General features: G+C 39.6%; 1 protein-coding gene across 4 annotated transcripts in view; it reads left to right on the forward strand.

Annotated features, from left to right (window-relative positions):
• Positions 1–14,929, forward strand: part of STS (steroid sulfatase) — a 349,033-nt gene that overhangs the window by 110,870 nt on the left and 223,234 nt on the right. For all 4 annotated transcript variants that reach the window (XM_054544304.2, XM_054544305.2, XM_054544306.2 and 1 more), the window contains exon 6: positions 1,095–1,518. In XM_054544304.2, the coding sequence (XP_054400279.1) occupies positions 1,095–1,518 (424 nt within the window). The remainder of the gene's footprint in view (positions 1–1,094; positions 1,519–14,929) is intronic.

The raw sequence follows: 14,929 nt of genomic DNA on the forward strand, positions 1-14,929 counted from the left end.
GATGGATGGATAGATAGATAGATAGATAAATAGATAGATAGATAGATAGATGTTATATATAAATAGATGCAGGGAGAGAGACAAAGATTACATAGGATGGATAGATAATGAGGCAATTGGTTGGATGAAATAGATGATAGATGGAACAAATGAAAGACATATACGTAGAAAGAATGTACAAAACTATTCACACTATGCTATTGATAAAGATTTTCATTTTACTTTCCAATATAAAATTATGTCAGAATTTGTCTTGGTTGACACACCCACTGATTTTATCATGTAGGTAGGATTGACACCTTCCTGTTTGCATGAAGAGCTTGAATCTAAGCAGGCCATAAAATGGATCCTAGCAAATCTCAGAAGAGCAAAATGACCCTTTTCTGTCTTCCAACATCTTGTTAAAAAGCTATCATTTTTTTCTTTTGTGAGGCACTCATTAATTTAGTGATCTAATTAACATTTTATAAGAAATTTTCAGAGGTGCTTAAAATAATTGCTGAGTTACTGAGTGTGATTTCCTCATGCCTCAGGGGTAGGTTCTGAAGTAAGGATTCATTTCCACTTTTAACATTCAAGGAACAAAATTAAGTTGCTTCTAAAACTTTAATTTTAAGGGCCTATCTCAGAAAAGCATCTGACCAGGAAAAAGAAAAAAAAAAAACAAACTTGTATTTTTCTATAGAGTGTGGTTTCTTGCCTATTAAAGATATTAGCTAGTTTTCTTTTTGGATTTTTATCTGATTGAGTTTTTTTGTTGTTGTTGTTGTTTTGTTTTGTTTTGTTGAAATCACTAAATTAGTTCTTATTTCTTGGTAGAGTGAGTAGAGGATTTTTATCTGGTTGAGATTTTGTTTGTTTTTTGTTTTGTTTTGTTGGAATCGCTAAATTAGTTCTTATTTTCTGGTAGAGTGAGTAGGTAATACCTTAGCATTTGTGGGGAAAAAAAAAGTGAAAAACTCTAGGGTCCTATGAGCGGGAAAGCTAGCTTCATGAAATAGAAAGAACCTCCTTTTCAGCATGTAGGAACAGAAGCTTGGATTGGAATCAGGGTGTTTATTGGGACTGAAGTGATCCCCCATTTGTCTTCTCAGGGAAATGGCACCTTGGGATGAGCTGTCACAGCAAGACTGACTTCTGTCACCACCCTTTACATCACGGCTTCAATTATTTCTATGGGATCTCTTTGACCAATCTGAGAGACTGCAAGCCCGGAGAGGGCAGCGTCTTCACCACGGGCTTCAAGAGGCTGGTCTTTCTCCCCCTGCAGATCGTCGGGGTCACCCTCCTTACCCTTGCTGCACTCAATTGTCTGGGGCTACTCCACGTGCCTCTAGGCGTTTTTTTCAGCCTTCTCTTCCTAGCAGCCCTAATCCTGACCCTTTTCTTGGGCTTCCTTCATTACTTCCGGCCCCTGAACTGCTTCATGATGAGGAACTACGAGATCATTCAGCAGCCCATGTCCTATGACAATCTCACCCAGAGGCTAACGATGGAGGCGGCCCAGTTCATACAGCGGTGGGTATTGCCTTGTCCTCTGATGCTGCCTGTTAAAAAACATTCTGGGTTATTTCTCGTGGAGGTGGAAGAACCAACAGGGTTTTTTTGTTGTTGTTGTTGTTTGTTGTTTGCTCATTTTTTTGAGATGGAGTCTTGCTCTGTCACCCAGGCTGGAGTGCAGTGGCGTGATCTCGGCTCACTGCAAGCTCTGCCTCCCGAGTTCACGCCATTCTCCTGCCTCAGCCTCCCGAGTAGCTGGAACTACAGGTGCCCGCCACCATACCTGGCTAATTTTTTGTATTTTTAGTAGAGACAGGGTTTCACCATGTTAGCCAGGATGGTCTCGATCTCTTGACCTCGTGATCCGCCCGCCTCGGCCTCCCAAAGTGCTGGGATTACAGGCGTGAGCCACCGCGCCCAGCCAGAACCAGTAGGGTTATTATGCTAGCCACATTTTCCCTTCCATGCCTAACACATTTCTTCAGCCGGAGCTCGCCATAGCACATGTTTAATGGCCTTAGAAAGGTATTGCAATGCAGTGTGCTCTCCTTAGAGTCTCTTTGCCAACATTCCCCACATCCTGGGCTGGAAAGGCCGTGGCAAAATAATGTCTGCTGATGACAAAGGAGGTGTCAGATATCCCTGTGGGTTTTTTTTGTTTGTTTGTTTGAGAGGGAATCTCGCTGTGTCGCCCAGGCTGGAGTGCAAATGGTGCGATCTTGGCTCACTGCAACCTCCACCTCCCAGGTTCAAGTGATTCTCCTGCCTTAGCCTTCTGAGTAGCTGGGATTACAGGTGCCTGCCACCATGCTTGGCTAATTTTTTTTCTATTTTTAGTAGAGACAGGGTTTCACAAACTTGGTCAGTCTGCATTTTGAACTCCTGACCTCAGGTGATCCACCCGCCTCGGCCTCCCAAAGTGCTGGGATTACAGGTGTGAGCCACAGTACCCAGCCCCACTGGTCTTTAATTTTCAAATGTGGCCATCAAGAGAGGCAAGATAATGGCTTATGTTTAGTTTATAGGTTGTCCTTGCGATATAAACAATGTGGAAAGATCCAAAATATTTTGGATTAATCTCTGAGCAAACAAAACAAAACAAAAACCTCTGTGAGTAAACTGGGTGAAGTGAATGATGTCTCTTGGGTCTGTTGGGTCCCATTGAGTTTATAGTTTTGGGGATTGCAATCTGTAAATGGAATAACCATTAACAGTGGAGCAGACAGCATTCCTGAATTACATAGGTAGGTGTAATATATATCTATATTATAATACATAATATAGAGAGCATAAGTAGATATAATTAAGTAGATATTACATAGAGGCTATGTCAAGAACACTTGCTATTCAAAACAAGCAAATAAAAGTATTTTGTTCCACTTGTAACTGTGGAGGACAGGACTCTAAAGAGAAATGGAAAGTTCATCTGAAAATCAGACGTTTGGTCTTTATGGTGACTTAAACTCTATGAGAGATTTAAAAGAGAGTTTGGAGAGTGATTTAAAAATTATAAAGGAGACAGAGGAAATATAGGTAATATTGGTTTGTCATCCAATTAATTGCGTGACACAAAATTGTAAAATCAATCTCTGGATTGAACAATGAATGACAATGAAAAGGAAGTTATTGTGATGAAGGGAAAGTATATTAGGGATTTAATTTAAAAACAAGCAAATATGCTCAGCCTAAGAAGAAAATACATAGTTAAGGTATGTGGAAGCTACATAAGTTAGGGCTGGTGAGAAAGGTAAAAGGTAACGTACTCTATGAAAATTACGTTGTCATTTCCTCACATGGAAGATGTTGTGTTCCTCTGTCCAGATCTTGTGTGCATGGAGTTGATGCTTTACTGGAGGTTGGGAATGGGCAGTGGTTCTCCTCACTCTCTTCTTCCAGTTATGAAACAGCATAGGAGCAACCCATTCACCTGGAGGTACAACAGTGTCCTGCTACCCACAACATCACGGATTATGCAATAGATAAATCATAGGGTGTATTTTAGTATATCTCTCTGGTATCACAAAAGTGTTTCATCAACTCTGACAGAAACCCACATATGGTTTGGGTGTCTGAACAGACTACGAAGTGACTTACACAAAAGTTGCAATTGATAGTATCACTTCCTCCCTCTAAAAATGAGACACAAATAGAATGATTAGTTCTTATAGTTCACACCGCCTCTCAGTTTCAACAGATTTTATTAAAATCTAAATTGTCATTTAACTGTGAAATATATAAGCTGATCATTGGTCATTTTAAGTATTCTCAGTTTCAGCCTCTGGGACTTGGCTCCAGAGAGTACTCTATGTACTAGCTGCCCAACGGCTGAGGGAGCACCACACAATTTAAGTTTTTATTTTGGTTAACATCCCACTTCTGCTGCCAGTTTCTGTTTTTGTCAGTGAAGACTGACAAAATCTCAGTGGATTAACACTTGAAGATTTGTTTCTTGCCCATGCAAAATCTATTGCTGGTTGGGTGATGCTCTAGGGAAGCTTTGCTCCATAAGGAGACTCAGGGATCCAGGTTGCTAATATCTTGTGGTTCTGTCATCTCAATAGATGGCCTTCCCAATAGCATTCACAGGAGAAAAGAGTTGAAGGGTCCCTTGGGGGCTTTTCGTTACTTCACTGACCCAGGGGTCAGCATGTAGACCACGCCCCACGTCTCCACCCTGACTTGACATGGGGCTAAGAGGCAGTCTCCCCATGTCTTCAGGAAGAAGAAAATGAAACGGCCTTGCTGAACATATAGCAGTGATTTTCCTACTGCAAACAGTGATTTTCAAATTTGTTTTAAAGCTGAGGAATATTCCAGATGAAATTTTATGAGAAGCTAAGTATGTCAGAGGGATAAAAGTTGCAGTGCTTGGGTGAACCTGGAACAGAGGATTGTGTTTGGAAATTACTGACATTTAATAAAGCCCCATGGAAACCTCATGAACAGCTGGAGAGAAAGGGCAGACTCTGCAACAAAAGAATAAAAGAACATGTGAGCAAACATCTAGTTAGTGCAGACTCTAGGCAAATTAATATTTAACAGACATTTGTAAGTAAAAAAGGTAGGCACACCAGGAGAAAAATCAACACCAGCCTTGGAATTTTAAAAAAGAATTGATATTACAGCTATGTGAGTGGAGGTTGAAGGAATTTGCCCAAGGTTATAGATAGGTGTAAACTAAAGGGGCTAATTTATTATAAAAATTTGGATTACAGACATGTACCGCATAATAACATTTTGGTCAACAATGGACCACGTATATGACAGAAGTCCCATGAGATTATAATGGAGCTGCCTTATGCAGCTGTACGTTTGTATCTTTTTTGTTTTTTGAGACAGAGTCTCGCTCTGTTGCCCAGGCTGGAGTGCAGTGGTGCGACCTCGGCTCACTGCAATCTCCCCCTCCCGGGTTTAAGTGATTCTCCTGCCTCAGCCTCTGAAGTAGCTGGGATTACAGGTGTGTGCCACCACGCCCAGCTAATTTTTGTATTTTTAGTAGAGATGGGGTTTCACCGTGTTGACCAGGCTGGTCTCGAACTCCTGACCTCAAATGATCCACCTGCCTCGGCCTCTCGAAGTACTGGGGTTACAGGCATGAGCCACCATGCCCGGCCACGTTTGTATCTTTTATACTGTATTTTTTCCTGTACCTTTTCTATGTGTATATATGTCTAGATACACAGATACTTGCCATTGCATTGCAGTTGCCTGCAGTACTCAGTACAGTCACATGCAGTGCAGGTTTGTAGCCTAGGAGTAATAGGCTCTACCATATAGCCTGGGTGTGCAGTGGGCTGTACCATCTAGGCTTGTGTAAGTGCACTGTACGATGTTTGCAGAATTATGAAATTGCTTAATGGTACATTTCTCAGAACATATCCCTGTCACTATATGATGCATGTCTGTACTCGAAGCATTGATGTGAAGTATACTGCTTATTGGTATTTTAATATTTTCATCAGAGAAAAATAGAGTAAAGAAAAACTATAGTTTGGTGTTGTGTTGCATATGTGTGTGTGTATATATATGTATGTGTAAATACATGTGTGTGTGTATATATGTATGTGTAAATACATATGTGTGTATATATATGTATGTGTAAATACATATGTGTGTGTATATATGTGTGTGTGTTTGTGTATATATATGTGTATGTGTGCTTTACACACATATGTATTTAATTTACAAAGAGATAAATTATTGAAATTGATTTCCAAGGGAAGCTATAGGAGATATACATGTACAGCAGCAGCAAGTATTAATGTAAAGAATAAAGAATTTTCTGCCCAGGGATGGATAATAGCCACTAAAAGTCCTTTAAGCAACTATTTATAGATCTATCAGAATTCAGGTAAGACATGAGCTATATGTCATGATTTTCACAGGTTTGGGCTGACAGGCACATGCTGGAGGGGTTATGAGTCTTTCTTGGGCAATATGCCTGTAGTCTGGGTGCCTGTCCTTGGTAAACGTTGGGATCTGTGAGTAACCATAGCTCCATCATGTCATGCCCATGCTGACAGCCTGTCTTACCCAGGCACCAGAGACTCCAGAAACCTATCGGATTCTGCTCACAGCAAAATGGCATGGTGAAGGATGTCGTGCAATTCCTAAGAGAGGAAGGAAGACTTCAAGCTGTCAGTCACACTCCTGAACATTTATTTCAAGTATTATTTGTACAGAGATACTGCCGAGTTATCAGTGCCCGTGGTCAGCCCACACAGCCAGATGCAGGCATTGCAGGGCTGGCCACCTGCCTCCTGAGCATGGCGCTTGGTTCAGAACTATGCATTGTAGGGTGGCCTTTGCTAGCCTAGTGTATGGTGGCATATAATATAGGATCACTATGACTTCCTGCAGGTAGACAAAGAAGGGAAAAGGGAGAGTCCAGGACTACAGGGGTAGACAAGTGATACCTCAGACTTTGCATAAGGAAAACCCCAGAGGTGCTTATTACAGCTGAAGATGGCCAAGATGAACTCTAGGGACTGTCACAGAGTAGTTCCAAAGTGAGACTTTGCATCAGCATTTTAATAAGCTTCTCAAGACATTCTAAACTGGGTGTTTCATAGGACACTCTAAGAAACACTGGGTTTCGTATACGTGTATGAGCTTTGGCTACTGTGCAGAAACACTGCAGTTATTTGTCACCTAGATTTTTCTAGAAGGTGATGCTGACAGGTGATCTCATGTAAAAGCTTTGGAACTTTATAAGATACATCATTCAGTTGTATCATCATCTAGTAAGATGCACATAGATATGTGATTGAAACAAAAGCTTATGGAAATGATCTTTCTCTTACTAGGGTGATTGCCTTAATATTTTCTACCCCATTTTATTCTGTTTTTTTTTTTTGGTAATAATCTGGTTTTAGAACTAAATTAATTTCATGATGTATCAATGGGTCACAGTCTACATGATTGACTATGCTCTTACCTAGTGTGCGAGCTTTACTGTGTTTGATAAACAGGAGCACAGCCATTCCAAGATGGAGCGGCATTCTTGGGCCGGTCTATTTAAGGCAGAAAACAACAGTGTGCTGTTTGTCAAATTTGCTGGGAAAGCTGGACATCCTTATATCAGTCTTCATCTACCACAAATCTCTCAAAACCAGACAAGGTGGAGATTAATACAGTGTCCATTATACAATGGATAGTCAGAAATGATACTTGGCTTCCAGGGTGAATCACCTTGTATGACATGTATTTTGACAGAAATTATTTAATCTATTAGGTATATAAATATTCATATGATTACAAGTCATTTTAATGCGTATATAATTTTGAGAGGGGACCAAAACAAATTTATGGATCATGAGGATATTGAAGCCTGACAAGTTAATCTTGATTATCTCTAATTATTAGAGAGCTGAGATTTTCTTTTAGAACTAGAGATTTAAGATGTTCTGGCAGCACCAAAGTTGAAGGGATGGTTATTGAATTACAACAAAAGGATTTTTTCTTTAAAATAGGTGATTCTAGTGTAGATGGCTATTGTCCACATTGGAGCACTCACAGCATGGTTAATATTAGTGAAAATGCTAGCATCTTGTACACTGTGATGCCATTCACAAACAGCTTCTTACACACATTATCTGAAGATACAAAGATTTAAAGCACATTGTTACAATCATCCTTGGGTAGAGCTATCTATCTGTGTTAGATTAGTTATCTGATTCACAAAATATAATATCCAAGGGTCCTGAGAGAATGGCCTTGATATGCTACCAAAGAATCCTAACATTGGTGACACTACCATGTTCATAAAACATTTCTTCAATGTCTGAAGACACATTTATATGTGTTATTTCATTATCCAGAATATCCTGAGCAATTTAGCCAGGTCTTACCACCTTTGTGAGAAATGGAGGTAGAGTTATTCAGCAGCCAAAAAAGGAATGCCTGATCAAAGCAATGGTAGTATTAGTTGAATTTACTCAAATGCTTTCAAATTTAAAAATTTCCAGTTGCAACTGGTGCCTTGTTTAGATATTTTAGCATATATATATATATATATATATATATATATATATATATATATATATTTTGTACACAGCTGCTTCTCAGTTCATCCGTCAAAGGTGGTGAGGAAAATGATTTAAAACTCCTACTTCTAAAATTTATAGCCTTTCTCTACACTGTGTTACTGATATGATTTATACTCAAGGGTTTGCTCCTGAGATGCTAGCTTGCAATATTAGGGTATGAATGACAAGGAGGCATAAGGCAAAGATGACTCATTGGTTTGTGATTCTTGCAAATGAGGTCCACTTAGTCAAACCCAGTTTGTGGCCTGGGATTCCAAGCACATATTTTCAAGTTGAGGAGAGCGATGATTTAGAATATATAACCATCTACTCCACAATCCCTCACCCTAATTGACTCATTCAGGGATAAATTTATCTGGGGGAGATGTTTCTATTATTAGAGAGCTGGATAATTAGCTCACCATATGTTATACACTGTATAGTAATTCAGGAGATGGGTCATCTTGAATGCACTTTAATTAGCCAGAAATCCTTGTTATTCTTGCATAAAGGAGTGAACTATCAATTTCTCGGAGATACCCAACTCTCTGTATGTGCCCTGTAGGGTCATCCCATTATCACAGCTTTGGGTTTTGCCATCCCTGTCTTCATTGCAATGCAAAACAGATTCAACTTAGGTGCACAGCAGAAATGGTAACACATAATGGGACATGTTCAAGTGTAATGGACACCATGGAATGGTTGCCAATTATACGTCAGGTGCTGTGGATACACACATTGTTTTGTGCACCTCCCACACCCATTGCTTCCTTCACACCACATAACAACCTCATGAGGTCGGTAAATAGATGTCTTACTGTGGAGAAACTTTGAAGCTGAAATCCTTTGAATGAACAAAGCTCCACAGGTAATAAAGAGTAGAGGCTGAATTTAAACAGAACTAACTCAACCTTTTGAATTTTGGAATGCTTCATAAACAGTTGGGGGAATCTTTTCCATCTACTCTAGTGCGGTAGACTTATTGAGTGAGGATTAGTCCGAGTGAGGATTAGTTGGGAGAAGATTAGAGCATTGTATGAGTGTCTCGACACCTTTCTCCAGATGGAAGAGTCTAGGTCCAATGCTCAAGGAAGGAGAATGCATCTCTGTAATTCTTATAGATAAGTTTGAATATCAGTAGTGTTATCATTACTATGGTAATCAAGAAGTACCTGGATGCTCTGAAAAGAAAATAAAGGGTAAGGATGATGGGTGAATGTAGCAAGTTACAGCTTTTTTCTTTAGTTCAAGTCAAGGCTAATTTTTAAAAAGGTGTCATGCTGGTGGGTAGAATGAGATTCATGTTTTATGTCTTCAATAGAAAGAGATGGATGTTGGTCACTCTGCTTTGTGAAAAACCAGATATGTTGACCTCTTCTCTGAATTCATTGAAACAGTGCTTCATTGCTAGGAAAAATATTTAAGTTCAAGTAAATCACTTCGTGTTTTTCTCTGAAGATACATACATGCTCACTTCGAACAGTAAATTTCCAAGAATGGGAATGACTTTATACACACCTACATAATCTGTATAGTATGTTATACAGTTATGGGATTTATAGATTTATCTGGAATTTGCCATTAGTATAAGGTTCTCCAGCCTGAAGTTTATTAAGTTGTTTCAATATATTAAATATATGTATGTATATTTTGAGATATTATAATTAGAAGTTCAATAAAAGCTAATAAGTTTTAGTCAAGCTCAATGTAGGATAACTCTTGTTCTTTATAAATGAATTTTTTTAGCAAAGGGTTTATGGATAACAAATCGAAAATTTGGAAATTATGTAGAGTTCTGTTTTTAATCTCTGACTTGCTGGAGTGGTAAGATCTCCTGTTCTGAAAACAATAAACCCTGCTCCCTGACAACTCTCCACAGAAAACACACCAAGACATCAGCATGATGCAAAGTATCAGTAATCAAAGGGTGGGGGGAAACACCTACATGAAAAGATTATACCTTTAGTGGAGAGCCATGGGGAAGAATCTCTCCTACCATTTCCTATGGTCTGTACTTTTATGATAAATAAATACTCCTTTCTACAAGCATTGCTTGTGTAATCATAATTCCCTAAAATCTATGATAGCTGATAAATGTATTATTGGAAGAAGATATGACCTTTTGTCCTGGTCTATGTACTGCTATCACCATTTGGCACAGTCACAATCCCGAAATGCATTTATTGGGTGCCTCCAGCCTAGCCTCTCCCATTTCCAGCTGGACCCCAGTGTAAGTGGCTGTGATGAATAGCTGTGATTTGGCTCAAAGTGTCTTTTGAATAAAGGGATCTTTAAGAGGTTTCATTAGTTTCTATAAGAGTGTAAGCCAGAAAGGAATGGGGTGATATTGATTTTAATTCATGGTAAGAAAAGTAAATCAGATTAAACATTAAGGGCAATACACAGGGACACACACAGATGCTCATTCAAAAATGGAAAAATTAAATAATTAAAGAATTATCAAAGAGTCACATTATTCAATAACTGTAGATAACACATGATTTGTTTCTAACTTTTGTGGGCCTATGGGATATGTATTTAAAAATGAGGGCAACGGGCACAGTGGCTCATGCCTGTAATCCTAGCACTTTGGGAAGCCTAGGTGGGAGGATCACTTGAGCTCAGGAGTTCAAGACCAGCCTGGGCAATACAGCAAGACCCTGTGTCTACAAAAAATAAATATTAGCCGGGCATGGTGGTGTGTGCCTGTAGTCCCAGCTACTTGGGGGACTGATGTGAGAGGATTGCTTGATGCCAGGAGTTCAAGACCAGCCTGGGCAGTATAGTGAGACCCTGTCTCTACAAAAAATCAGGAAGTATTAGCTCGGCATGGTCGTGCACACCTGTAGTCCCAGCTACTCAGGAAGCTGAGGTGGGAGAATCTCTTAAGCCCCGGAGTTGTAGGCTGCAGTGAGCTATGATTGCACCAGTGCACTCCAGCCTGCACAACAGAGCAAGACCCTGTCTCTGAAAAAAAAAAGGAGGGGATGGCTTCTCTTTTGAATGAACCTCTGGTTTCAGGCTGAGCATACTGTAACAATACAGGTACTGCGGGATGTTCGTCTTTTGCCATACTAGATCTAGTGGGTCCATGGCATTCCCAACTCACTGCAGCATAGATAAAGAATACTTAGACCTGACCCTGGAAATGCCTCTCCAGCCATACATTTCTGTATCTCTGAATATCATACCTGTGAATAGTTTGAAAGCCTACATGTTTATGGAAAGCATTCACAAACGCTGTCATGCTATGTGAACCATTGAAAGCTTCCTCTTTCTGGGAGCAAATTCTGACCCCTGCCAGGTTGAGATAAGTTCTCCTTCTCTGAATTCATTCTCTGCAGCACTGAGTGGGGCATTTAAGACAGCTTAGACTAGCTGTCAATGCTCTTGTCTGAACTGTGGGTTGCTGATGGCAGGGTCCGATCCAGTCTCTCTATATTTCTAGTGCCTGGTATTGTGTGTCAGCAGAACATTTGCTTAATAACTGCAAAACTCATAGATGGAAGACATGAACAGCTGGATGTATAAATCCACCTGCTGCACGCAGAGGTGGTCACATGAACTTCGTGGGGGTTGGGGGGCAGCGATTGTTGATACCACTATCTGATTTATGCCATACTCTAATTACCAGCAGCAGAAGGTAGCCAGAAGGAATTCACAGACATCCCTATTTGCATTCCCGTTATTCCCTATGCCCACTGTAGTTGGAACAATACTACAATAATAAAGGTCAGACACTCAGATGAAGATTATTATTCTGAAGACCATCAAAAGTATACTTTATGGCAGACAGAAAAAAAAATGCCTTAGCCATCTTCTTGCGTGAATTTTCACTCCTGCCTCTATAGAATGTAAATCTTTTGATTCTGAGATTGGAATGATTACATGTTGCTGGAAAGGCTCAGGGCTGTCTTCTGTATTTTTAACAAATGGAGCGCAGGCATGTAGCAGCTGAAAGTTCTATCTTTTCGCACAGTGTGCAAGACAGTGGCAATAAATTTTCAGAAGAGTTGTTTACTGAAGTACTCCAGCTAATAAAAAAGGAGTTAAGCTGTTATTGAGAAATCTTTCTTCCACCAACTTGCTGATGTGTCATTCAGCTTTCAAGGTTGTAGAGAGGAAGGGAAACCCAGATCTCCTTCCTGAGCCTGGGTTTGAAGCAAATGGTCTTTCCTGGTCTCTCAAAGGATATCACAAAGCAAGAATTCCTTCACCTGGGCACAGGCTGTCATTTACACCCCAGGTGTGTGCAGGAAAGCCAGTGATTTATGTCTGTCTAGCCAACATTGCCATGCACCGTTGATTTCACTTCTGTTCCTGGATGGTAAATCTTGGAACAGTGTTTTTGTAAGCCAAGTTTGCTTTTCTCTGTTTTCTGGGTTTGTTTTTGTATGTCAAACCTAATCAACTCTACTCGATGCACAGAGTATACATAAAGATGCTGGTATCTCTGATGTCACCCCTATAGGATGAAAAACCACTGCTTTATAGAGAGATGATAGAAAATGAGTTCCATAAATATGTGAATTTTGATAATAAATGCATTAATTCCCTTCTCCCCTTCTAAGGAGGATTCCCCTGCATTCCAAGACAAAGGTCATGTTCCGTAGCCTTGATTGAACCCTGAAGCTCAGGTCTTTGTCTCAACTGTTCTTTCAGTCCTCATGAACCAGCTTTTATTTCAGGCTTTATTATTTGCCGGTTGTGTCATCTTTATCATTTATTTCTTTATTTCCACCTCACATTTTAATATGTCACAATTTTATGATCCTGCCAATCATGTTGATGGATGTCTCTTTCTTCTTCTTCTTCTTCTTTTTTTTTTTTTTTAAACTTTTGAGCAAGAGGACTGCTATCCAAAATTGGAGAATCCAAGTCGAAACTGGACTGGAGCCCAGTGCTGGGCATTTCAATCCATGCAATAGCTCCTCGTTCTCAGCAAATTCTGTCACTCACATCCTGTATGACCATGTACTGTGCTTGGGAGATTGACTTTTTAAGCTTTCTTATCTATTTTCCTTAACTTTAAATCTAAAAATAAATGGGAGAACAGATGAGAGTGAAATTGCAGTGAGATTGTTCTCATACATAATGTAACTCTCTATTTAGGAACACAAAGACTGTAATTTCACGTTCGTTTTGAGGAATCTAAGCCAGTTTAGGGGAACACAATCTGCTTCTGGGGAAGGAGGTGCAATTTGCCCAGGTGTGAGTAAACTTTCCCCATAATAAGTAGGATGGAGGCTTCACAGTCTGCCCTGTGTGGCCAAGCTCTCTAACATACTGTGGCTCCGTTTCAGCTCCTCCAGGTTCCTCAAGGGCATCTTCTCTTAGAAGGAGCCAAACACATGGCTTGGTAGAGATGCTCATATGTAAGTCATCAGCTAGGATGACAATTACAGTGCTTCCATCTAAGCAGTAGTATGTCCTCTTTTCTTTCTGAGATCTAACAGTGAATGTTATAGACCAGGTCCAGTGGGCTCTCATTGCATGCCTTCTTATTCCAGTTCCTGTGAGAGGTGGGACAAGCCACTCAGGATTTTTTTTTTAACTTTCTTGGCTGTGAGATATTAACAACATTTCCTTGTTTCATATTCTTGTAAAAAAAAAAAAAAAGGTTAGGGGGGGTACCTAATTTGCCACCACGTACTGGAATAATAAAACATGGTACTAATGATTACCAATAACTTGTTAGATTTGATCTGCCTGTTTTCAGAAAACTGGAGATGCCTGGCTTAGCTCTAACCCAAAGTGTGCTGTTTTGTGCTAATTTTCTCTTTCAAAGGAGTAGGGGTTAATAACTGTAAGAATTGAAAAGGGAAGTGTTAAAGCCATAGGTGTGAGCAGTTCGAGGACCCAAGGTATATTAACATTAGCAAAATACAAGATGCATTTAGAAAAGCATACATCCATTTATTGTTTCCAGGAAAACTTATTAGTATTTGTGACACCCAGTCCAAAATTTGGAATGTTTTTGACTATCATGAGAAGTTAAGGAAGCCAGAAATACATAGAAGAAAAATTAATTTAATTACATATATATATATGTAAAAAGCATATATATATTTGCTTTTAGAAAAGCAAATATATATTTAATATATAATATATAATATATTAATATATATATAATATATAATATATATTATATATATAATATATAATATATATTATATATATATAATATATATATATTAATATATATAATCTTCTGAACTTTACTGGCTGGTAAAGATGTGGACCATAGGAGATGACCCCTTCAAAGTAAGAAGAGACTTAGGAGAGAAGTTCTGCAGACTAGTCCCTGCTCTAGAGCAACTGTTACATAAACCATGTCCCGTCAAAGTAACAAAAGACTGAGGACAGAAGTTCTGCAGAGGAATCTCTGCTCTAGAGCAACTGTTACATAAACCACATTCCTTCAAAGTAACAAGAGATTTAGGACAGAAGTTCTGCAGAGGAATCCTTGCTCTAGAGCAACCGTTACATAAACCACATCCCTTCTAAGTAACAAGAGACTTAGGCAGAAGTCTAAACCATATGCAACATAAACCATTCACAGTGCAATTCACATTGCATTCCCAAGGCCCTGTCATTCACTTGACTGCTGGGTGGGGCTGCCAATGCGGAGAAAGCAGATGCAGTATTTCATCCAATAACAGAGATTTGCTGAATTCATGCCACCTGCCAATCACTTTGCGGGTGTCAGGAACACCATGATATAAATGACACCTCCTGCCTGGTGGTCTGCTGGGAGAAGAGAACACATAAAGGGCTCTGGTGTCGTGGAACACATGCTTTATTAGCATTTGCTAATAAAAATTGAATCTCCGGGCTGGGTGCAGTGGTTCATACCTGTAATCCCAGCACTTTGGGAGGCTGAGGCAGGAGGATCACCTGAG

Source organism: Pongo abelii, chromosome X (assembly GCF_028885655.2).
Source record: "Pongo abelii isolate AG06213 chromosome X, NHGRI_mPonAbe1-v2.0_pri, whole genome shotgun sequence".
Lineage (NCBI taxonomy): Eukaryota > Metazoa > Chordata > Mammalia > Primates > Hominidae > Pongo > Pongo abelii.